Below are 25773 nucleotides of genomic sequence, written 5' to 3' on the forward strand. Positions count from 1 at the left end.
CAGAGAGAGTGAGCAGGGGCGGGGCAAGAGAGGAGAAAGAGAATTCCAAGCAGGCTTCACGCTGTCAGCACAGAGCCCAATGTGGGGCTCGATTTCACAAACCGAAAGATCAAGACCTGAGCTGAAATCAAGAGTTGGTCGTTTAATCAACTGAGCTACGCAGGCGTCCCTGCCAGAGGCTTTTAGGAGCAGAAGGTAGTAAATAATTTATACAGTAAAGTGTTGACCATACTTAATATTTACCAGGAATATATAAATTCAGCACCTTAACTAGACTACACTGTCAGTCAAAACTATATATATATATATATATATATATATATATATATAGTACAAACTGATATATATCAAAATCTTATGAATTTTTATATTTCATTTACTTTTATATTTTTATTTACCTTTATATATATATATATATTGTTTTAAATGTTTATTTCTAGGAGACAGAGAGAGAGACAGCGTGAGCAGGGGAGGGTCAGAGAGAGAGGGAGTCACAGACTGAAACAGGCTCCAGGCTCTGAGCTGGCAGTTAGCACAGAGCCTGACACGGGGCTCGAACCCACGAACCGTGAGATCATGACCTAAGAGAAAGTCGGACGCTTAACCAACTAAGCCACCCAGGCACCCCTTACCTTTATATTTTTATGTAGAATATATAGGCTTTGACCCACTTAGGATGCAGCACAAGCACACCACCTCTTAGAAGCCCTTTCTTCTCCAACCTGAGTCCATTTCCTCAGCGTCCCATTTAATTCATAGCACTCTGTGTACAATATATTGTGTATGGTCTGTCACGTGATACCAAATGGGAGGAACCTGGGAGGTAAATTACAAATGTCTGTATCCCAGACATTTCCACAGTTCTTAGCACCCAGTAGCTGCCTGAGTAACTGCCGGGGAGGGGGATGAACAGCCCCAGAGGCTGCAAGATGAATATGTGCAAAATCTTTGGGCTTATTCAAAGAGTTGAAGCCGTTGAATATTTCACAGAGTTTAAACATCAGACTAACAGAAAAAAGGAGAAGGAAGAAAAAGAATAATTAGAAATAAGTATTTATCCTCAGCTTTAGTTTTTGTTAAAAATTGATGATTTTTTAAAAGGTATGCTAATGCAGCTTGCAAAACCCAAAACAAAACTCTTCTGTACCAGAATTATAATTATACAGAATTTAAGTCATTTTAGTGGGTCCTCCTTTCCCCAACAGGCCACATGGGGACTTTGTAAAATTTAGAGATAACCCTCATTCCTCAAGTCACTGACTGCCAACTGCCAGAAAATCACTATAATTGTCACATCCAAAATGACTAGTTTGATGGTACTTCTAGGAATTGCATAATCCCTAATTCGTTCAACTGATACCCTGTGTCCCCTAGCACCCCCTAATTCCATCTGTATTTCTCCTATCCTCTCCTCATTTTTAGGAACTCTAAGTGACATTAGACTTCAAAATAGATTTGGAGTTAAAATTTTACCTTACCATTTCTCTGCCTACAAGTGTCTGATGCAGATCCAATCTATTACATAACCTTCAAAAGACTAAGCAACTATTGCTGTTCAAACTTTGTACCTGGCATTAAATGACCTATTAAGTAGCAAAGCAGAGACCAGAAAAGAGAGGCAAAAGATATCTGTTATTTGGTTGCTATGCAGATTTATTTGGGAGGCATTGTGTTCCAGTCATGATAACCAGTAAATTCTGGAATGACAAACTTTTCCTTTGAAACCACATTTTGCTTCATGAGAGACAAAAATATACTTTTATTTTTTTAAAATGTATTTTCAGGGGCATGTGGATGGCTCCATCGGTTAAGCTTGAGGTAAGCTCAAGTCATGATCGCATAGTTTGAGTTTGAATACTGCATCAGGCTCCACACTGACAGTGCAGAGCCTGCTTGGGATTCCTACTCTCTTCTCTCTGCCCTTGACTTGCAAAATAAATAAACAAACTTAAATAAGTAAATAAACAAATTTACAATTCCAGAATTATACGAAGCCAACATGAAACTATAGCAGTATTTTCTGTAGGTGGGTGGTTTACAATTATTTTATTTTATTATTTTTAATGTTTTTTAACATTTATTTATTTTTGAGATAAAGAGACAGAATGTTAGCAGGAAAGGGGCAGAAATAAAGGGAGACACAGAGTGTGAAGCTCCAAGCTCTGAGCTGTCAGCACAGAGCCTGATGCAGGGCTCGAACTCATGAGCCATGAGATCATGACCTGAGCTGAAGTTGGATGCTTAACTGACTGCACCACCCAGGTGCCCCATATATTAGATACCACTATTTATAACCTTTGAAAATCTATAAAGGTATTTATATTTTCACTATTAAATTTTTTTCTTTACAAATTTATCGTAGATAAGAGGTTTTAGGGGGACTTATTTGAAGGGAATTTAGAATAATCATTTTCTATTCTGATTGTGTTCAAATCAGCAAATGAATCTCATCTAAACAAAATTTAGGCAAATTTATTGATTTTAGAATTTAAAAACATCATGGTAAAATTTACCTAAAACTGTTAGTCCTACATCTGAGTTGCTAGATGTGCTTTAAAGTTCAAAGTATGGTATCTTTGTTTTTTTTTTTTAATTTTTTTAATGTTTTATTTATTTTTTGAGAGAGAGAGAGAGAGAGAGACAGTGTGAGCAGGGGAGGGTCAGAGAGAGAGGGAGATACAGACTCTGAAGACAAGCTCCAGGCTCTGAGCCAGCTGTCAGCACAGAGCCCGACGTGGGGCTCGAACTCATGAACCCTGAGATCATGACCTGAGCTGAAGTTGGAAGCCTAACCGACTGAGGCACCCAGGGCCCCAAAGTATGGTATCTTTGAACACACTCTTTAATTCAGACTTTACCCTATTTCCTCTATTCATATTGACATAACTGGTCAACTCTTAAGTCTCTACATTTTAGTCTGAATCTGTGCACACCCAGAAAGTCCTCTAGACCCTTGAAGGTAGTAGTCATTTCATCTGGATAACCTGGATTTTTGTTATGAGCTGGGTTCAGTGCCCTGTTGGTGTCTCCTTTGCCCCACATGCAGTTGGTCGCCACCCCTGGGAAGGTTAACATCACCTGAGGCAGAGCCAGGCAAACCTCTCTGAAGGATAACCAAGAATTTCAGTCAAAACAAGGATAAAAAGAAAATTCAGGCCAAGGTTAGTTTTTTTTTTGCCCAATAGTATCTGTTCAACTTTTAAAATTATAGCAAATTTGTAAAAAGAAAAAAAAAAAAAGCTGACCTGAAAGAGCCACACACCATCCTGACACCTCACCAAAAGGAATCACCTACAAGACACTTACCTCACCCCAAAGTATTTTGAGAACAAACATTTTGAAAGCTCTGTATTCCTAAGGATTCAATCATGTAACCCTGTACAGTCTGTTAGGTAGGACTAATAATAAAAGACATAAACTGATATAGAAATTTTAGTTTTAAAAATATTTGTATTATAGAAATGTATATAATATACATTCATTCATTGATTTATTCATTCTATGAACATTAGTTCCTTTTATGCAATTTCAAATATATATTCAAGTAATTACTACATATTCACAGATTATATGAATTATCTACTTATTTTCTATTCTGTAACAATACAGAAAGTTTAGAATTAACACATTTCCATGTATTCGTCCCAAACACTTCCCTGGGTAGAAAATACAACAAACATATTTTCTTTCTTTCTTTTTTAAATTTTTAAAATGTTTTTTTTATTTATTTCTGAGAGAGAGAGAGTGTGAACAGGGGAGGGTCAGAGAAAGAGGGAGACACAGAATCTGAAGCAGGCTCCAGGCTCTGAGCTAGCTGTCAGCACAGAGCCGGACACAGGGCTCAAACCCATGAGCCATGAGATCATGACCTGAGCTGAAGTTGAACACTTAACCGACTGAGCCACCCAAGCACTCCATTCTTTCTTTTTTTTTTTTTTTCAGTTTTATTTATTTAAGTAATTTTTACACCAAACGTGGGGCTCAAGCTCACAACACTGAGATCAAGAGTCACATGGTCTTCTGACTGATCCAGCCAAGTGCCCCCAACAAAAATATTTTTCAATCAATTCCTTCTTCAATCAACCAATGAGGAACTAATGGAAAGAGAAGAATGAAGCGGCAAATAGAGACTAATCAAACAGTTATCCACACTGAGGATTTGGGGTGCCTGAGGAAATGGTCTAGAACATCTGGGAAGTTAATTTAAAAATGGCTTTGGATTCAGGTCTTGATAGTCTCCCAAAAAGTTGAAAATGCATCTCACAACAGGGCTCCACATAAATCCTCATGAATTTGTATTCATAGCTGACTGACATTCCATCTTTGTTCAGGGGCAAGAAAGAAAATAATACCAACCTGAGACCACTATACACCAATAAAATTGGTACTTGAAGCCATGGGTTTGGACTGTCTACAGGACAGGAGAGCCAAGTGGTTGGGACAAAATAAGAAGATGAGTTACCACGCTGTGTTGCATTTAAAGCAGGATCTTGGGGCTTCTGTTAGAAGGCTAAAATCAAATGAAATACCAAACAGCTCAAGCAGATTTTGACCACAGTGTGGCTAGCCCTCCATCAAAGGCACAAAAGTTCAGTGCCCTATGAAGGGAAAGACATTAAAACAAAAGCAAACACACTGTGCTGGGAAGATTATTTGCCCAATAACTACCAAGGTCTAACATAGTTTTCCCTTATCCTCATATTTCTGCAGAATATTTAAACCTTCTCTAAGGCTAAAATAAATATATAAATAAACAACCCCCATTACACATTGTTTCTACAAACAAATTGTGGTTTCAGGCAATGTTAATCAACAAAAAGAATTAAACAAGAAGTCTTTAAAATTAGCCATGACCTTATTTATGGCTTCATTAGTTTCAAGATTTCATTTGTTGGGTTGTTTATGTCACCTCAGCCTTTAATTTAATTGCTGCATCTCTAACTATATTAGAATAGCTAAATGAATGGTGATTGCTTATTTTTACCCACCGAAATTTAACATTTGCAGAACATAGAACAACCAAAGAACCGTTTAATCTACCCATGTATTTCATGAAGTTGGGTTTATACTTTTAGCAGATCTTCTGTTAGAAAAGAAGGATGTGAACCAGTATGGCTCAGGCTGGTATAATTAGGAGTGAGGCTGAAATGGGAGGTCTTAGAAGCTCATAGACACCATTATGAGGGCTCAGATGCATCGTGGGGACAATGAACATCCACAAAACAATTTTAACCAAGGGAACGAGATGTGAGTTCTTTATTTTACACAGAAAACTCCAGGTATTGGGAAAAGCAGGGATTTGAGGAGAACAAAACTGGAGTGGAGGCAGGGAGATGAGTTAGCAGATTCAGGGAAATGATTTGAAATTATTTAGAATGTAAAATTGGTAGGCCTCTGTCACTGAATGGGGGGGAGGTAAGGAGGCTGCTGCAAAAGAAAGGTTTATGTGTAGAGGAAATATATGGATGGCAATGATATTCTTTGAGATTAGGCACATGACACTAGAAGAGGTGAATTTGGTTTTGCACAGGTTGGGTTTAGGTGCCTGAGATACACAGGAAACATGCACTCCTAGCTGGTAGTTAGCTCCAAGGATCTGGGGCTTAAAGGAGAGGACTGGGCTAGTGCAGATTACCCATCACCAGTGCCATGCAAACATGGATGTGTTTATCCAAAAAAAACACATAGAGCATAGCAGTGTCCAGAGCTATTTCCCTAAGGAATTAAAAATTAGCAGGCAGGGAGAAAGGAATCTTAAGATAAAAAGAGAAAGGGAGGCAAACCATAAGAGACTCCTAAATATAGAGAACAAACTGAGGGTTGGTGGAGGAGTGTTGTGGTGGGGCGGGGAATGGGCTAAATGGGTGACAGGCATTAAGGTGGGCCCTTGTTGGGATAGGCACTGGGTAATATATGTAAGTGATGAATCACTAAATTCTACTCCTGAAGTCATTACTATACTATATGTTAACTAACTTGGGTTTTAAAAAAATTAAAAACAAAAGATATTCTGTCTTTTTGAGCACAGGTAGTAATGTCTCTTACATAGGCCAAAGCAATGTTGTTCTAGACATGTCTTTTGAGGCAGGGAAAATAAAAGCAAAAATAAACTATTGGGTCTGCATCAAGATAAAAAGCTTCTGCACAGCATAAAAAAACTAAAAAACCTAAAATACAACTCACAGAATGGGAGAAGATATTTGCAAATGACGTATTGGATAAAGGGCTGGTATCTAAAATATGTAAAGAACTTTTACAACTCAACACCCAAAAAATAAATAATCTGATTAAAAATGAGCAGAATATATGAACAGACATTTCCCCAAGGAAGATATCTAGATGGCTAACAGATGAAAAGATGCTCATCGTCAGGGAAATGCAAATCAAAACTACAATGAGATATCACCTCACATCAGTAAGAATGGCTAAAATCAACAAAACAAGATACAACACGTTTTGGTGAAGATGTGGAGAAAGAGGAACCCTCTTACACTGCTGGTGGGAGCCACTGTGGACTGATGCACAGAACTGGTGCAGCCACTCTGGAATACAGTAAGGGGGCTCCTCAAAAAGTTAAAAATAGAACTACTCTATGATCTGGTATTTGCACTATTGAGTATTTACCCACAAAATACAGAAACACTAATTCAAAAGGATATATGCACCCCTATGTTTATTGTAACATTATTTACAATAACTAGATTTTGAAAGCAGTCCAAATGCCCAACAATAGATGAAAGGATAAAGAAGATGTGGTATATATATATAAAATGGAATATTATTCAGCCAATAAAAAGAATGAAATCTTGCCATTTGCAATGACATGGATGGAGCTAAAGAGTATAATGCTAAGCTAAATAAGTCAGTTAGAGAAAGACAGATACTATGTGATTTCACTCATGTGGAATTTAAGGAAAAATAAATAAACAAGGGATAAAGGAGACCAAAAAAAAAAAAAAAGCAAAAACCAAAAACCAAAACCACCCCAGACTCTTAACTATAGAGAATAAACTGATGGTTACCAGCAGGGAGGTGGGTGGGGAATGGCTGAAATGGTTGATGGGGATTAAGAGTATACTTATCATGATGAACACTGTGTAATGCACAGAATTATTGAATCAGTATACTGTACACCTGAAACTAATACAACAGTGTGTTAACTATACTCGAATTAAAACTTTTTAAGGGGAGGGGAGGGGAGCGGAGGGGAGGGAAGGGAAGGGAAGGAAAAAAGCCTGAAAGGAAGTAGGAAGAAAGAGGCAGTAGTACCATACTCAGAAACTCAGAGAACAGAATTCAGGAATGCCACAGAGTGATCCTGAATGGAAAGAACAGGAGTCTTTATTGGATCAGGAATGAAGGAGGCCATTAGGAAACTATAATTACATTGTAGGTCTGGAGGTCAGAAGTCTGAATGAAATGAGTTACCCTAGGCTAAAATCAAGGTGTCAGCAGGGTTATGTTCCTCCTGGAGGCTGTAGGGGAGATTGTTTCCTCGCCTTTTCCAGCTTCTAGAATCCACTTCATTGTCTTGTGGCCCCATCTTGTCCTCAAAGCCAGCAGCCTAGCATCTTCAGATCTCTCGGACTCTCCTGCCCCTCCTTTCACTTACAAAAACTCTTATGATTCTATTGATCCCATTGGGATAATCTGGGTAAATCTCCCCACTTTACGATCCTTAACTCAATCAGATCTGCAATGTTCTTTTTGCTGTATAGAGCAACACATTAGGAGTTTCAGGGATTAGGGGGATGGGCATCCTGGAGGGGGGAGGGGAATTACACTGCCTACCACATGCAATCCAGCAGATATGGGAAAGAAGACACAGCAGTCTATATCAAATCTAGATTAATCTTTCAACAAGTTTGGATTAGATGTGAAGAGGAAAAATAGGGCAGAAAACAGCCAGAGGGTAAAAATGGATTTTTTTTTTTTAACAGCAAGATAAAGACATCTGCATGTTAACCCTGTCTGCGGAAGAGTGAGCAGAGAGGCACAGGCTGCAGAGGGGGCTGGGGAGGCCTGGAGGAGCAGGCTCCTTGCAGGGTGGGGGTGGGGCTGGAAGAAGAAGAGCTGACCTGCAGCAAGTAAGGAGAGAGAAGGAGCCTGGGGTTGGATGGAGGTGGGTGGTAGGTTTGGACAAGAGACATATGTTGAAGGGAACAACAAAGTTTGGGACATTTCCGGAGTGAATGGAGCTGGCCAAGGTCAGTGGATAGCTCAGGGCCCTGATGGGGGGCGCGGTAGAGCACAATAATTAGCAATGGCACCAACTTGCAAAACTCATTATGACAAGATTTACCACCTTTGAGAACTGCTCTCTCACATTTCAAGAAAAGTGATGGTGACTAATACAAAGTAAATGTAAGTAAATAAAGTGGTATTGACTTTTTGAAGAGCAAATACAACTTTGTTATGTGACCCAACATTTTAAAAAGAGCACGTGTTTAACAGCTACCTATTTCTAAGAAAATTCTTTTGGTTCTACGTTTGTCAGACTTCCCTTTGACACAACTGGATTTCAGTTTTAATGGGAAAAAAAAAAACAAGTTCACAAAGGTCTTTTCTTTTAAAATCCACATTTTCTTTTTAGTGGTAAAATGCATGCAAAAAGCGTATGATTATGGTATTTATGTTTCCATTAAGGTGTCCTGAACAAGCTGGGGGAGTCTAGCCTGCTATTTCCCTGCTATTTAGATTTATAGCAGCACAGTACCTATTTTATTTCAATTATATTTGAGGACAATGCACTCTTGGTGGCAAATGATTGCATGGTGACAGTCAGCAAATGCCCATTAGAGCTGCCTTTCCGTGGAGTTTTAACTACAGATTCTGGCATCTGGATATAAAGGTATGAATTGCCTGGTATCCTCAAGTAAATAAAAATATTATTGACCAGCATTTCATTTCTCATTAGAATTCAAAGCACACTAAACTTTTAAATGGGAATTGTAGAACTCCCATGAAACTTTTGGTAAGTGTCAAGAAACACTGAATAAAGTTTATAAATATCACACCTGTGAGTTGACCTTTTAAATAAAATGATTATTTAATCAGAGGTGAACAATAGACATATATGATTGCCAAGATAAAGTGGTGTCCACAGGGTGCCTGGGTGGCTTAGTCAGTTAAGTGTCCAACTCTTACTTTTGGCTTGGGTCCTGATCTTAGGATCTTGAGATCCCCTGGCTTGGGATTTTCTCTCTCCTCTCTCTCTGCCCCTCCCCTGCTTGCACATGCACATGTGTTCTCTCAAAAAATAAATAAATAAATAAATAAATAAATAAATAAAGTAAATAAACATTAAAAAAAAAAGCTGTGCCCAATACAGAAATTATAAATTAGTTCACACCTTTACAGTTACCTTAATACACTAACTTATAATAGAGTTCCAATTTCCTTTTGTTTGTTTGCTTGCTTTCATTAGCTCAAGAATAGTGCTTTTCAGAGGCACCTGGGTAGCTTAGTCAGTTGAGCATCCAACTTCAGTTCAGGTCATGATCTCGCACTTTGTAAGTTCGAGCCCCATGTCGGGCTCTGTGCTGACAGCTCAGAGCCTGAAGCCTGCTTCAAATTCTGTGTTTCCTCTATCTCTCTCTCTCTGCCCCTCTCCCACTCATTCTCTCTCTCTCTCTTTCTCAAAAATAAACATTAAAAAAAATAGTGCTTCCCAAAGGGTGAATGAACTAACGGTTGCTTTACAGTCAACTGAGGTGCTTGTTGAAAATGTGGGTTCTTAGTCTTCAACTAGACCAACGGAATCAGAATATCTATGAGGGGAGGTCCACAGAACTGCATTTGTGAGAAGCATTCCAAGTTCTTCGTATATATGCTGAAATGTGAAAAATCACTGTTCTGGAATTCAGTCTGTGACAGTTCTTAAGATCATGATTCCTGCCTGTCTGCCTTGACTGGAGATACCTTGCTGTAAGTAGAAATGCCAACATTTTAGACAAGGTTTTAGAAGTTCAAGTCTCCACATCTCCATGGAGCTTTGCAAGCTTGGAATCAGCAAGAATTTCATGAAAGTAGAACACAAAGAACTTCAAAGAATTCCATGAAAGTGCAAAATGAAGACCTTCAAACTGTCAAAGAGCTGAAATCAGGTGAGAGATCATATTCTTACAGAACTATCCCCTGCCCTTCTCTCAAATAAGCCATTTTACAATACCCAGCACTTATAAGTACTTACACTGAAGAAGCAGTCACTCAGGAATGTCTCACACTGAACCCAGGAAGTCCTAATTTAAGGAGAAACTGTTCATGATGTGATGTAAGCAATAAACTTAGAGACCAAGCTATTCAATGACTAAAGTGGTATCAGCAGAGGTACATGTGCACTTTTGCATGTATGTTACATATATGGAATAAAACCTATGTCAATTCATTTCAGTGTGATTCTTTGCTTGTTCCTGCATCCGGGAGGGGATGCTGTGCTTTCCTGAGGAAAATGCCCATTTCCTAAAAACAACCGTAACATTAAACATTTAAATAGGACTTACTATGGACCAGGCATAGTGCAAAGTCCTTTATATGCATTAACAGACTTAGTCCTCCCAAGTCTGAGAAAGTGTCGTTATTATCCCAATTTTACAGATAAGGAAAATGAAGCATATAGTTTACACAGCTGATGGTAGAAGAACCCAGAACCAAACTTGGGCAGTGTGTCCCATAGTTCAGGCTCTTATATGTTACACTCAACAGCCTCCAACAATAGCAGGATTGTTGATAGACGTTAGGAGTTGCCAGGAGATAATGGTATATCAGAGTGAAGAAGGATGTATGCCAGCAGACATTGGATTGATAACGTTTATTTAAGTAGAGACAAAATAAAATGAAAAGTAGAAGAGCTAATTGAGCAACAGTGGAAAATTTTGCCCACTACTTAATTTCACAAAGTACTGTGGAAATGAACTGAACTGACAGTCTTGCTCTAAGGGTGATCATTCCCTTTGGGCTCTTGTGTGTGTAATTTACTAAACTCAGAATGTGGTTAGGCTCCATCAAACAGAAACTTGATGCAGGATGACTTAAATAAGGGTCTCAGTTGTACATGTGACAAAGAGGGTGGTCATCCAGGACTAGAAGAGTGTTTCAAGGGACCAGGCTGCTTCTCTCTTCCTCTGTATGGCCATCATCCTCAAGATTGTTAGATAAACTCCACCTTGGAGCACCCATTCAAATTCTAGTCAGGAAGAAGGGAAAATGGCAAAGGGAAAAGCTGAGTTGACTCTACTGTTTTCCAATCAGAAAAAAAAAAAAAACAAAAACAAAACTAGCTTCATAGAAAGTTCCAGCCTAGATCCACTTCTAACTCATTTGTCAAAATGATGTCACATGATCACCTTTCACTGCAAAGGAGCCTGGGAAATTGAATTTTTATCTGGGCACACTGCCAGCCTGAACAAAATTGGGATTCTATTAAGTAAAGAGGACGAGAAGAATAGGTATTGGTTAGGCAGCTAGGATGTCTTCCACAGTGGAGAGAAATGTATCAGAGAGCACTAGATTGGACTCTCAAGTACTCTAGCCAGCTGAAGATACAATAATCAAGCAGGAAATACAGTCTTGCCAAAGAAATATAGGATCATGAATCATTTACATGACTAAATCTTTGAGGCCTCTGGTTATAATTAGGATAAAATATACGTACACCAATATTTTTGTGAGCTTAAGCCTTATTATTCATATAAAACAGAAGGGTAGGGCTGGCTTCTCTTTAGCAGCAATCCAATATGAAAAGGGCTTTAATAAAAAAGCATTCATAAAAAGTAGTAAAAATGACACTGTAACCAATGCATGTAGTCAGATAATAGTTCATGTGTTAATTAAATTCAGCAGGCTTGGAAATATTTCCAGGTGTAGTATGAAGGTAACTTGTAAAAAAAAAAAAGCAGTTTATAAATAATATATGGAAACTGAGAAAGTATCCTATTTTGACATCAAATTCACAGCATTTAATGAATTATCCCTGACTATTTCTGTGTAGAACTATCAGAGCCACATTTCTGACTATGATTAAGCAATGAAATTCAGAATACTGCTTTTTTACCAAACAATGAAAATCCCAGAAACAGATGCAGACTGCAATTTAGATTGTCAACTGACTACTATACTCCCATGAAATCAAAAATTTTGAATAATAAAGTTGCACCAGTTCCCCAATTGCATATTTTGGTGAAATTTAATTACCTGATAGGAATTTCTTTATTGGCTATATTCTTCATACAGGAAATACACTCTGAGGAGTTTTAAGTTGTATGATTTCATTCAAATGATTATTTTAAAATTAATATAAGTATTTCTAGATCATCTTATAAGTGTGTTATTTCACTGTCTGAATTTAAGTTGAGAAACATGAAGGCACCAAGAAATGGTATTTTCACTGTCTCAAGTTACTAATACTTAAAAGCAAGTTGGACTTCACGTGTAAATGATTCAATGATGCAGCATACAGGCCAAAGGTAGCTGGGTATGCATGCGTGAAAGAACCACAGATATCTTACTGAGGAAAGAGATGGAGAAAGGGAGTTAGCTCTGGGCTTGTGGGGGTAGGCAAGCAAACTCAAATGAGCAGCCACCACCATATTAATGATTTGTGCAAGACTTTAGATTTTAAAACACATTATTGGCCACATTAAATTAATGTTGTTCACTTGAATGTAATGGTTTTGCTGTTTTGTTTGTATTTAATTTGTAAAGATGTTTGGTTTTATAGTTGTATAATGGCTGTAAACAGAAGGAGTTTAGTCCTATTTTATTTTTATACATATTTAAGTAACATTATAATCAAAACTATTTAATTCTGTACTGCAGTATCAAGAGATTGTCTTTTAAAAAGAGTCTCTATACTACTCAAGTCTGGGAAACACTTTTCTGCCACTTTATTTCTGCCAGAGAAAGACAATGGAGGTGATACCATTATGTCCAGGGCAAACTCATATTCTGTGACAAGCTGGTAAAGAAGTACTTTACAGGTGAAATAAGTCCGAAGTTTTTGTATTACTTAATATCCTTTAGTAATGATGTTAGATGGCCATCTTGTCCTTGACAAAAATAAGAATTACAGAAAACTAAAAAGTTTCTGTGATGCTTTTTAAAGAAAAATTAAGTACATCTCTCGAGTTGGCAGTGCCTTAAAAACCCTCTAGTCCAATCACCATTTGGGGCACAGATGCAGAGAAGTTATGGTCCCCAGTGGTATACAGCTGTCTAGGCCATGCATGAGTGAGGCTGAGAGGGGCTTTTGACTATAGCAATGTCTACGACATGATTTCTGAGCTGTTCACTGTCTGGTATGACTCATCCCCAAGACAAAGCCTCCTCTGAAATGTTTTGCCGAGTGGCTTTTTGTTTTTGTTTTTTAAGTTTATTTAGTTATTTTGAGAGAGAAAGGGAGAGCGTGTGCACCAGTGGGAAAGGGGCAGAGAGAGAGGGAGAGAGAGAATCCCAAGCAGGCTCTGTGCTGTCAGCATGAAGCCCTATGCAGGGCTCAAACTCATGAACCTGAGCAGAAATCAAGAGTTGGACACTTCACCAAATGAGTCACCCAGTCACCCCCCTCCCCACGATGGCTTTTGGATGGAAAGAGGTGAAGAGGCTGAGTTTTAGTGTGGGGTCAGCATGGTGCAGAGCCAAGACCACAGGCAGGGATGTGAAAGCCCAGTGGCAGATGGTGCCCTGAGCACATCAGTCTTTGCAGAAATCTTCAGGGGAGACTTAGATTCTTGCAGGCCACTCACTGGGTTTTAAACTGGGGTTTCAACAATGGCTTCTGGTCTTCAGGGACAGAAGAGATCCCTCCTGCCTCCCATCTTCCATGGCAGGTGGGACTCCAAGGCCATTTAACAACCACTACAAGAACATCCACTACTTTACCAGATTTTTAAACTAGATGCAGAAGCTGTTGGGAATGATTCATATTTTTATCAATGATAAATACAACATTAATTTTCTTTCAGTTCTTTCAAAAGTTACTAATGAGCAATGTTTCTGCTCCCCTTTCTCCCAAGAAAACACTTTCAATGGGATATTCATGGCCTTCAAGTGTGATCTGACCTACTACATGCAGCTTTTACAAGTATAGCAAAAACCAAGTAAGAAGTTTCTTAAGAAAATGTCACTGTTATTGATAATGACATTATTTGAGTCCTGACACATCAATGTTAGTTAACAAGCATTTTGAACCTTCTAAGTGACCACACCAACGCGGTTTAAATAAACCATAACCCTCCTATGTTAACTTATATTACTTACTCATCAGAGTCAACACCAAATAGATTTTCATAAAACAATAAAGAAAACCTAAAATCCAGCCAAAAGACAGACAGACAGACAGACAGACAGACAGAAAGAAAGAAAGAAAGAAAACAGAAGGATAATCTGACTAGAGTTTTACCTTAACGTCTGCTTTCCCTTTTGCTACTCTTTAAAATGCTTCCTTCTGGGTTTGCCTGAAGCTTACCTGTTATGCTTGCAAACCTTTATTAAAACTAGCTGGACGTAAATAAGTAACTAAAACATAGGCTGCCTACAAAATGTAGCAGCCAGATAATACATGTGTGCTACAGATGAAATAACTCCAATTCATCTGCAGTTTTGCACGGGTTTGTAAAGTGCAGTACCAGAGACCAGTGGCACAGCATCGGACCAGAAACCTGTTAGAAATGCAAATTCTAGGTGACACTCCATTCTAGGCCTACTGAATCAATCGTCTGGGGAAGGGTTAAACAATCTGTGTTTGAAGAAATCCTCCAGGTGATTCTGATGCAGGCTAACTCTTGAGAACCACACCTTTTCAGTGAAACCTATTTTGAATGTTCAAAGCCTAGCTCCCCTAGAGAGCAATGACTTTAAGAAACTATTATAATACCTGACGAGATTAGTGCATTGTTTATGACAATAGCATGCCTTTGTTTCAGTTAAAAATAAATGAGATTTTCTTCATGAATTCACCTTTATAAGGTGTTTGAATATATAAATGGAGGGGTAGGAAAATAGGTTTTTAAAATGTTTCAGAATTTGAAATTAAATATAGCATTCATAAAAATATAGTCAGTTAAATTCTGAAATAAATATGTAGCCAGTAATTTAGAGTCAACATTTCATTTCTTTGTGAAATACTAATATACATAATCACACCTATGGTCTCTGGCTATTAACAAGCAATTTGAAGATTGACTATATTAAACATCTCATTCACTAATTCTTTCATAATAGAAAATCATGTCACCAAAAAAAAAAAAAGTCCTTTAAATCGTAAGTCAAACAAATCACGCCATTCTCCATCTGTTTAATTACCATAACTAGAGATGCTGTTAGCAACAAAGGAAATATGGAATTACAAAGTAAAGGTTAGTTCACCAGTCTGAGACCATTTTAAGAATAAGATGAAATATGCTGGAATCATTAGAAAAGCTATCAAAACCTCTGCTCCTCTTTCCATTAGGCTTCAATTTGTGTAAACTCAATACTTTTAGACACAACAGCTTTCTAAAGGCCATTAATAAAAGGCAGCCCTGGTTTGAGAATTGATGAACAATCTACTCCCTTGTCAAAAACTATAAAAGTTGATTTGGAAGCAATATCTTGATTGCTCCTGGAGCCTACCTGTCTATGGATGAAGGTTTGGAATTCCGTGGCTTCTTCACTTGCGCATACAGAGCATCCATCATATGCCCTTCTCTTGGGCTCTGGGGTCTGGTGTTGAGAGCCACAGAACCTTCATAGGAAGACATTCCCCCATACATCAGCTCATCATTACAACCCAATGTCCGGTGAAAATCTTGGATTTCAGCATAGTCACGCTCTCGAGCTTGTCGCTCTCTAAATTCACGAGTTTTGGCCTGAATCCTGTAAAATTAGAACCAAGTTGAAACAAGAGAAACGATGCCTTTTCTAAGAACTGTATACGAAACATTCATCAGAATATGTCATAAAATATATTTTACTTGATGCAGCTAAAAGAAGATTGATGGTATAAACAATGTTATATTCATTTTGGATTGTCAAGGTAACATTGTGGATGCTCCAAAATAATCACTTCAGAGAGCTCCTGTTCATGTCAGTTAGATATACTCATGGTTTACATCTTCATTTAAATGGTCACTTATTAATTCCTCTTAGAAATTCACCAGGAACAGATGGCATTTAGCCACCCACTTGGGTCTTACTCATGAATTTTTTTTAAGGCAAGAAGTGATTTTTTTTAAAGTTACACATGCCATATATGTATATATTTATGTGTGAGTGCCTAACGTAACTCTTACTCATTATAACATACCATACACATTCAACATATTATGAAGCCTAAACATAATCCACACCATAATTCTCTATTAATGGCCAAAGAAGATCTCAGTTTAATAACACCCGATTTGATTTTATGTGATGTATACAGAATTGGCAAATCCTGAGATTAAGGACAAGAAGGCATGCATCCAATCAAATTCTGAAATGAAACTTGCCCGTGTTATACCTAAAAACAGATCATAAATAATCACTATTACTAAAGATTGTTTAAATATTTCCTAAGATTTTATTGAGCCACTTCATAGAAAGGCCATTTCAACCTATAATATACTGATATAATTTATATCCTAAGTTGATCTTAACTATCTAAAAATAATTAAACCATTTTCAATAGAATTTTAATGATTTTTGTTGGGAAAAGTTTTTCTAGTACATACTTGCAAATTTAAATGTATACTTAAAAGTGAAGTTTTATTTACATAAAGTAATATTTTAGGCTAAGTTTAACATTTTATTATGAAGTTATTTGCTTTTATCGTATCTGATGTAACCACTGCTAGCATAAATGACATAAATATATATTCAAAAGACTACAGAAAATATACAAAAATCAACTAAAGACAGTATAAAAAAAAACTATGGACCAATATCCTTCATGAATACAGGATCAAAAATCCTTAACAAAATATTACCAAGTAGAATTTAGTACTATCTAAAAAAGATTATACAACATGACCAGGTGATGTTTACTGTAGGAATTCAAGGCTGGTCCAACAATCAAAAATCAATCAGTGTAATCCAACCTATTAACAGGCTAGAGAAGAAAATCACATGATCATATTATTTGATGCAGAAAAAGGATGCGACAAAATTCAATACCCAACATCACAGAAGCTCTCAAAAAAAAAAAAAAAACAACCTAATAATGGAGTATAACTACCTTCCTAAACTTGATAAAGAGCATCTACAAAAAAAAAAAAAAAACATATTAGTAACATCACACAATTATACATCAAAGGAGAAAAAATGAATCATTTTTTTAAATTTTAAATATTTTATAATGTTTATTTTTTTTAAGAGAGAGAGAGAAAGAGGCAGAGCATGAGTGGGGAGGGGCAGAGAGAGAGGGAGACACAAAATCTGAGGCAGGCTCCATGCTCTGAGTTGTCAACATGGAGCCTGACATAGGGCTAGAACCCACAAACTGTGAGATCATTACCTGAGCCCAAGTCAGACTCTTAACCAACTGAGCCACCCAGGTGCCCCAAAAACTGAATCTTAATATTAGGAAAAGGGTAGGGATGTCTGCTCCTCCATAGTGCTGGAATTTCTAGACAGTGCAATCAGCCTAGAAAAAGAAATGAGTGGTGTACAGATTGGAAAAAAAGAAATAAAACAATTCTTATCTGTGGATGACATAATGATATAATATTTGCAGGTCTACACACATAGAAAATCCCAGGAAATCTATAAGTTCTCCTAGAACTGAAGATTGAGTTCAGCAAAGTAACAAGATACAAAAATACATTGTATTTCTATATGCTGTCAATGAGCATGGATGCTGAAATTAAGAATACAATGTCATTTATCAGCACGAAAAGATGGAATATATAGATACATAGATAAACTAAAGGTTGGTTTATAGATATGTATAAACATATATATATGTAAGTCTAACAAAACATGTACAGGACTCGTTGCTGAAAAGTATACAATGCTGATAAAAAAATCAAGGAAGATCTAAAAAATGGAGAGATTTACTGTGATCATGGATCAAAAAAACTTGACATAGTAAAGAAGCCAATTCTCCCCAAGTTGAAATCCAGGTTTAATATAATTTCTATAGAAACCTCAGGAAGATTCTTGCAGATATTGGCAAGATTATTTTTAAATTTATATGGGAAGAAAAAGAATAGAGTAGCTAAACAATTGTAAAAGGGAATAATAAACTGGGAGAAATCACACTTCCTGATTTTGAGACTTGGAATATCGCCATGGAAATCATGACTGTGGTATCTGTGGAGGGACATACACACAGATGAGCAGAACAGAATAAAGAATCCAGAAATAGCCAAGTATGGCCAACTGATTTCTCTTAATTGTGCAAAAGCAATTCAATAGAATAAAGCATTCTTTTCAACAAATAGTGCTGGAACAATTAAATATTCCTAGGCAAAACCGAAACAAAACAAAACAAAGCACCCTGAATTTAAACATCATACTTTATACAAAGTTAATCCAAAATGGATTAAAATTTAAATGTAAAAATGTAATACTATAATACTTTAGAAGAAAATCATTAGGACCTAATCCTTGCAGAATAATTCTTAGAAATTATACCAAAAACATCATCCGTAAAAGAAAAGACAAATTGAACGTCACCAAAACTAAAAGCATTTCCTCTCTGAAAGACTCTATTAGGACAATGAAAAGACAAGTACAGACCAAGAGAAAATATCTGCAAACCACATATTTGACAAAGAAGTCATATAAGGATACTCAACACACAACAATGAAAGCGATAATCCAATTAGAAGAGCAAAAGGCAGGAAGCAATTTATTTCTCTGAAAAGTATATTTTGACAACAAATAAGCAGATAAAAGATGTCCAGCAACACCAGCCATTAGGAAAATGCAGATTAAGACCACAATGAGCTACCACTACACACCTATCAGATCAGCCAAAAAAGTGATATCAAATGCTAGCAAGGATGCAAAGAAACTGCATCTATCATACATCACTGGTGGAAATGTAAAATGGTACAACCATCTGGAAAACAGTCTCATGGTTCCTCACAAAACTAGACATACACTTACCATACCATTCAGCAATTGCACGTCTGGGAATTTATCCCAAAGAAATAGAAACTTAGGTCCCTGCAAAGACCTGTACACAATTGTCCACAGACACTTTATTTCTTATATTCAAACACAGGAAATAACCAAAATATGCAACAGTAGGTGAAAGGTCAAGCAAACCAAAGTGCATCCTTATCACAGAGTACCACGAAGCAATACAAATGAATAGACTATTAATACACACAGCAACTGGAATCAATCTCAGGGGCATTATTACACTATGTGGCAAAAAAAGTCAATCTCAAAGGTCACATATTATAAAATTTAATATATATAGCATTCTCAAAATGACAAAATTATAGACATGGTGAACAGAACACAATGGGGTGATGGGTGATCACGGCGGGGCTTATGACAGTGGGAGCAGAGGGGTGGGTATGACCATAAAAGAGTAGCATGAGGAAGATCTTTGCAATGGAATAATTATTTCTTAATTGCAGCAGTGGTTACATGAATCACACATGTAGCTTTGCACAGGGGCAGTATTGTAGCCAATGAGGTTTATCCGAGGTGCAATTATTGCTAATTGAAAACATGAATCACACATGTGATTACATGACACAAAACTATAAATACACATGGCACCAATGCCAATTTTCTGGTTTGGATACTGTACTATAGCCATGTGTGTTATATTTTTTTCTAATTTCTTCTTATCTCCTGTCTATAAAATGGAAGTGCTTAAATTCACCTAGCTCAGTGTTCCTCAAAAGGGGCCCAGTGACATTTGAGAAAGGGTAATTTGTTATTGTGCAAAACTTCTTGCACAACTGCTTACAGTCACATGCCATCAAGCACTGTCCTCAGATACTGAGGCAAGCAAAAATGCTTCACATCTTCCCAAAATCTCCCTAGAAGGACCTTATTTCATGAGTTGAAAACCAATAATGTTCTTATTTAATAAGAGACTACTGAAAAGTTAAATTTATTTTATCAAGAAGGGTCCAGATTCTAATAAATAGAAGTCTCACAGACATAATACCTATAAGAGAAATATTAAGTCAAATTCTAACATCAAATTTATCTAAATTTATACTAGATTTTTTATTATAGTCTACTTATTCACTTAGGGGTGATTATAACAGTCAAAGATGTTATTATAAAAGCTGACTACCACTAAATACTAGATATCCATGATGAAAAGTTCATGTAAGTTCAGAGATAATTTTATTCTTTGCATCATACTGTCTTTTTGACTCTGTAGTCAGCCAGAAAAACTGCAGAAGACATGACTTCTTTCTTCAACTCAAAGGGGTATTAATTTGAAGCTCATTTATGATCACTTATCTAACAATCCACTTTACTACTATATGTGGTACCATGAGACAATCACCTAACTACAGGTAATATCCAGGGTGACTGGGCATTCACACAAGTCTTGAAGTTTGGGAACTTGTAGAAATTTGGAGGGCTACCATAGAAATAAAGTCAAACTCTCTAAATTTGGAGAACCCTCCAAAATCAAAGACAGTAATGGATTGGTTTATAAATGAGTGAACCCTATGGTAGCTAAACCTCAGTTCACTGAAAGTGAAGAAATTCCAGCTTGCTTATACTGAAAAATGCAGCCCTGTTAAGAGAAGAAGCCTCCAGATAAAGAGAATATGAACATTCTCTTCTCAAGGGAAGCACAAAACCTAAATAATCTTCCCAAACTTCTTGCATATAGTTTCCATATATTATTGATGGGTCTTGCAATTGAATGCTCTTTTGTTCAAACTACACAGAAACTAATCTTCATTTCAGGAGTCAACTTCTATCAAGACAATTGCTCAGAAGAAGTGCTGAACAGCAGCATGAGGTGCTAGTCATAAAGCCCAGTTTCCATTTGTTTTCTTTTACCAAAATTTGTGCAGTATTACTAATTGCCACTAATCACTGAATCCAGTAAACATTACAGTCACATGTATAGCACCTTCTGAAAGCATGAATTTTTGTCTGAGCTCAAATAACATACAAACTTAATATTTTTATTGTTTATCTTTTCATCACCAATGAATTTATCCCCAAAGCCACAAAAGCTGTTTGCATCCCTCCTTTCTTCCCTGGTGGCTCACACTCGTGATGGGAACCTCGAATGAAACTACAGCACACCTGTGGCTCAGGAAGGGGGGCTAGTGCCGCAGCGGGTTCAGGAATCTGCTTACCACTTGGACTAAGGCACATTTTCAAGTTCATTCTAGGAATTATTGCTAATGAAGCTTGCTGGTGTGCAAATGGCACCGAAAAGTATATTTTTAAAACCAGGAATGCACTATGGTTTGTGAATTTTAATGACAATTCACAGTCAAATTAACAAATGATTTTCTTTATTATATACTCTCATATGTGAATATCTTGTTTATTATAAAGTAGAAATGGGGGGCGCCTGGGTGGCTCAGTCGGTTAAGCGTCTGACTTCGGCTCAGGTCATGATCTCACGGTTCTGGGTTTGAGCCCCACATCGGGCTCTGTGCTGACAGCTCAGAGCCTGGAGCCTGTTTCAGATTCTGTGTCTCCCTCTCTCTCTGACCCTCTCCTGCTCACGCTGCCTCTCTCTCAAAAATAAAACATTAAAAAATAATAATAATAAAGTAAGAAATGGGACTTTGGAACAAAACCATGTTATATTTACATATAATATACTTTCATTCTTTCTGGAGAGATTTATATTAGAAAAGAAATATTTGGCTCAGGGGAGAAAATATTTTTGGCATCTTAATGAAAATAATGGTTTCTTAAGGAAACAAACAAAAAAAAGAGACACTTATTATACTGCAGTTCAGTCTTTAATAGTTCCAGATTGTCAGTGCTATGAAAGGAGACCTCTTCTGTTCTTTTATCATGACCCTGAGGTCACAAATTATCTCTAAGATGTGAGAGCCATTCGGTTTTCTGAACAGTCAGGTTGTTCTTTAGCATTATCCATCCTATTTATCTTGGGCCAAACCTCAGCAATGACAGAAGTAACTGACTAGCCCAAAATTTAGCCAAAGAAATAAATGTCTATTGCTGTAAGCATTTCGGACATTCCTTCATAGTTATAAACAAAAGAACTATTCTGATAGTAGACAACTGTAGTGGCTGATGTTGATGTGCAGCATTACCATGTACTATTTTCCTGCTCTTAAAATAAAACAAAAAAACAAAACTTTTAAAACTCTGTAAGACTTTTAACATGTAAAGGATTTATCACATTGGTCTGTTATGTTCAAACATAAATATTCGTACTCCTTTTGTTAAAAAAAAAAGTATTTTCCATTATGATAATGAAATTGCCTTGAACCTGCATAGAAAACAATACACAAAATAATGTAATATACTAAATAAAGTAATAAGGTTAATTTCTTTCCTGCTGTCACTAAATTCATGCTAACAGTCTCTCTTCAGCTTGACATCAATTAATGATTTTAATTCTAGACTCTTGTCACAGTGTTCACCACCCTTTCCTCTAATTAAAATGGATGATGCATGATGAAGATAAGACACACAAGACTGCTGTTCTCGTAACATTTCAACTCATTAGGATTTTTTTCTTTTACAATAAATGGCTTTTAACACTAATTGCAGTAGGGTAAGATGAAAATAACTGTTTTATGACTATGAAGTACGGTCTTTATATATCCAGGAAAAGGTACAGGCATGAGAATCACTACTGAGTGACCAACTCCTCAGGATGGAAATCAATGGTCTACTTACTCAGTTATATCCCAAATACTTCACCTCCAATGTAACAAAACTTCAAAACATGAACAACCATGGTGCATTATTTAGAACACTCCAAGAAATAGAAATTGACCTTTAATAATGTTAATAAAAAATGCTGTAAATGTCTACAGAAGATAAAATATACTAATATCAGTTTCCCAGAAAACATTAAAATGAATGTTGGATTGCTACATATCAGATGGTTGTTAAGGATCTTCAAAACAATGTTTAAGACCTTGCAATCAACCCTTTTGGGAAACATTTTATCCCCAGCTTATTGGACTGCCATCCAGAAGCCTCATTCTGGGAAAAAAGATCCTGGATCTTTTCCCCACAGTATTTCCTCTCTCTAAAAATCAGTATTACAGACATTCATCAAATAAAACCTAAATGCATGACAGAATGAAATTTAAACTACAAGAGAACTGGGCAGAATGCTTCAATTTAATAGTAGTTTGTGGTCAACTGAATGAATGCTGTATTTGCCCCTCAAAACATTTCAGCAGAAGGGAGACTTCAGAAATACCGTGGCCCAACCTCCCAGTCCTTCAGGTGACCCTGCTCCATAAAGCCCACAACTGCCCCTTCCAATATAGAAGCTTCCAATTTGGCATCTATGCCGAATTCCAAAGAGAGGGGCAATAGTCCACTAAATTTCTTACTTGGAAAACAGTCATCATTTGAATTGGGATTTTATCTCTTTGTAATACTGGGGTAAAAGACAATTGAGAAGAAAAAACGTCCATATTCTAAATGGGTCCTGAGAAGAATAATTTCATGAGTAGGGTCAACAGTTTTGAAGGCACATTTCCTGTTTGAGGGAAAATGGCAATTGTACAAATCCACAGTGGACTCGTACAATAGGTGGGGGAAAGTTAAGCTTCATCCCTTAATGCTAAAAGTATTTGAATGCTTAATGTATTTAAGCTTGAATGCTTAACATATGCTTAATGTATTTGAATATATATATAGCTAAAAGTTGAAAAAGAGGTCAAAGAAAAGCATTCATAGAGATACCACTACCAACTAACCCAAAACCACATTTTTTACAGAATCTAAGGAGTTAGAAGAACACCTCCTCCCCATGAGCCCCTGTGCCTACACATGTGTGTAGAATTTTTCTACTCTGCTAAATAACCAAGTTCTTAGGAACGAGACCTAGACCTCAAATTACCCATCTCTGGAGAGTGTTCATTTTTAACTCTAGCCTGGCAATCTATTACCTTCCCAAAGCTCTATAGTTTTCTATTTCCACACTGGTTGGGTTGCCTTATATCAATTTTGTAATGTTAGGAGACTTAGGTCTTTTTTCTTTTCCTCTTAACAAAGGTAAGGGATCCCTGAGAGAGGGAAGAACAGCGTAATACAAAATTTAGACCATCATATCGTGTATGTAACATATTGTGAAACAACAAAAGCTGCTCCTTTACACTGACTAATGAAACACTAGAATAACATTTCACAAACCAAAACACACACAGTCTTATAGATACTCATGCACTCACATTATGTTCTGACTTTCACGAGTAGCAAAGCACCTACAGTTATTTCCAACTCAAACAGATGCTACAATGCCAAATACATCTAAGACGGCTCTCATCAAATACAAAACTGTCTTTTCCTACTCCAGTTATGGTCTATCAACAAAATCCATTCCAAACACACACACACACACACACACACACACACACACACACACACACACACACACTCAGTTTAATTTGCTCAAATATTCATCTAACTAGTGAACTTCCACATAGTTAATAAATTATTTAAAATTTTTGTTCACATCCAACAATAAATTTTTCTATAAAATGCCTGATGAGGGGGGATGGGCATGGAGAAGGGCACTTGTGGGGATGAGCACTGGGTGTTATGTGGAAACTAATTTGACAATAAACTATTTGTAAAAAAAAAATAAATAAATAAAACATAGTAGGCAAAATAAAAAAAAAAATGCCTGATGAGACTAATTTCAGTGATTAGAGCTGACTTTTCTGAAGGATTAAAGAGGTCAGACAAAATATGGAAAATTCTGCTACAGAATAGAAAAATGTAAATTTTCCAAGAGGTTAATTTTTAAAAGTCAAGCTTTGTTCGAATGACAATATGTGATCTAAATGCAAAGATTATCTGGGTTACCTGAGTTCTGTGGTCAGAATTCAGGGAGCCTGAATACTAAGTTTCAAGCCAAAATGAGTGAAAATTTCTTTTCTTTCAGGTGCACAGGAAATACACCTACTACTGCTTTATTGATGGTTTCTCCTGTAAATTCACAATCTTTTCATCCATACACTTTAAACACACTTCACTACTGCATTATAATATTTTTAAATGTTAGCTTAAATGTTAACTTCTGCATCTTTTGAAAAGGTTCTTACCAACTAAGAAACATCACAAAAAAGTTTTTATCAAAATTTCAAGTAATTACACAAAGCAGATATTGGAAACAACTGGTAAAACCAAAAAAAGAAATGCCAGTGAATGGGAACCATATGCAGAAATGCCACACAAACTTGCAAAATGATGCACCGAGAACTGGGTGTACCATGTGCGGCACAAACAGTTCAATGGCCCCAGTATTGGAAACATGAGCTTTTAAGAGTGATTATCTCTTTGAATAATGGAACATTTCTAGTCATACATTTCCTTAGCAGATTTATAAATATCCTTCACATACTGGGAGAATTTCATAAGAAATTCATTTAACTTTTTCATGTCTCCACTAGAAGCATTCAGTCCCTTTTAAAATACTTCCAAGAACAACTTACTGCATAGATACAGATAAGCAAACCAAAACAGGTATCCCTTGCTGAGTAATACAAAACACCATGCCAGGTAGCATTATATACGTAATAGAATGAATAACATACGAGGTAAAGATTTCAGAGTTGAGGAATCTGGCCAGATACCACAGCAAAGATTTCATTTTTCAGACCTTTTTCCTTCTTTCTGTCCTTCCTTCCCATCCATCCA

General features: G+C 36.8%; 1 protein-coding gene and 1 pseudogene across 13 annotated transcripts in view; one reads left to right on the top strand and one right to left on the bottom strand.

Annotated features, from left to right (window-relative positions):
• Window positions 1–25773, bottom strand: part of PARD3 (par-3 family cell polarity regulator) — a 673368-nt gene that overhangs the window by 143690 nt on the left and 503905 nt on the right. For 12 of the 13 annotated variants that reach the window (XM_039255313.1, XM_039255311.1, XM_039255312.1 and 9 more), the window contains one exon: window positions 15610–15852. In XM_039255313.1, coding sequence (XP_039111244.1) covers window positions 15610–15852 — 243 coding nt within the window. Of the gene's footprint in view, window positions 1–10960; window positions 11186–15609; window positions 15853–25773 lie in introns of those variants that run through there. The other variant, XM_039255314.1, reaches the window with a different exon arrangement.
• Window positions 19576–19782, top strand: LOC120247434 (annotated as a pseudogene).

Source organism: Hyaena hyaena, unplaced genomic scaffold (assembly GCF_003009895.1).
Source record: "Hyaena hyaena isolate Hyena2069 unplaced genomic scaffold, ASM300989v1 scaffold_519, whole genome shotgun sequence".
Taxonomy (NCBI): Eukaryota; Metazoa; Chordata; class Mammalia; order Carnivora; family Hyaenidae; genus Hyaena; species Hyaena hyaena.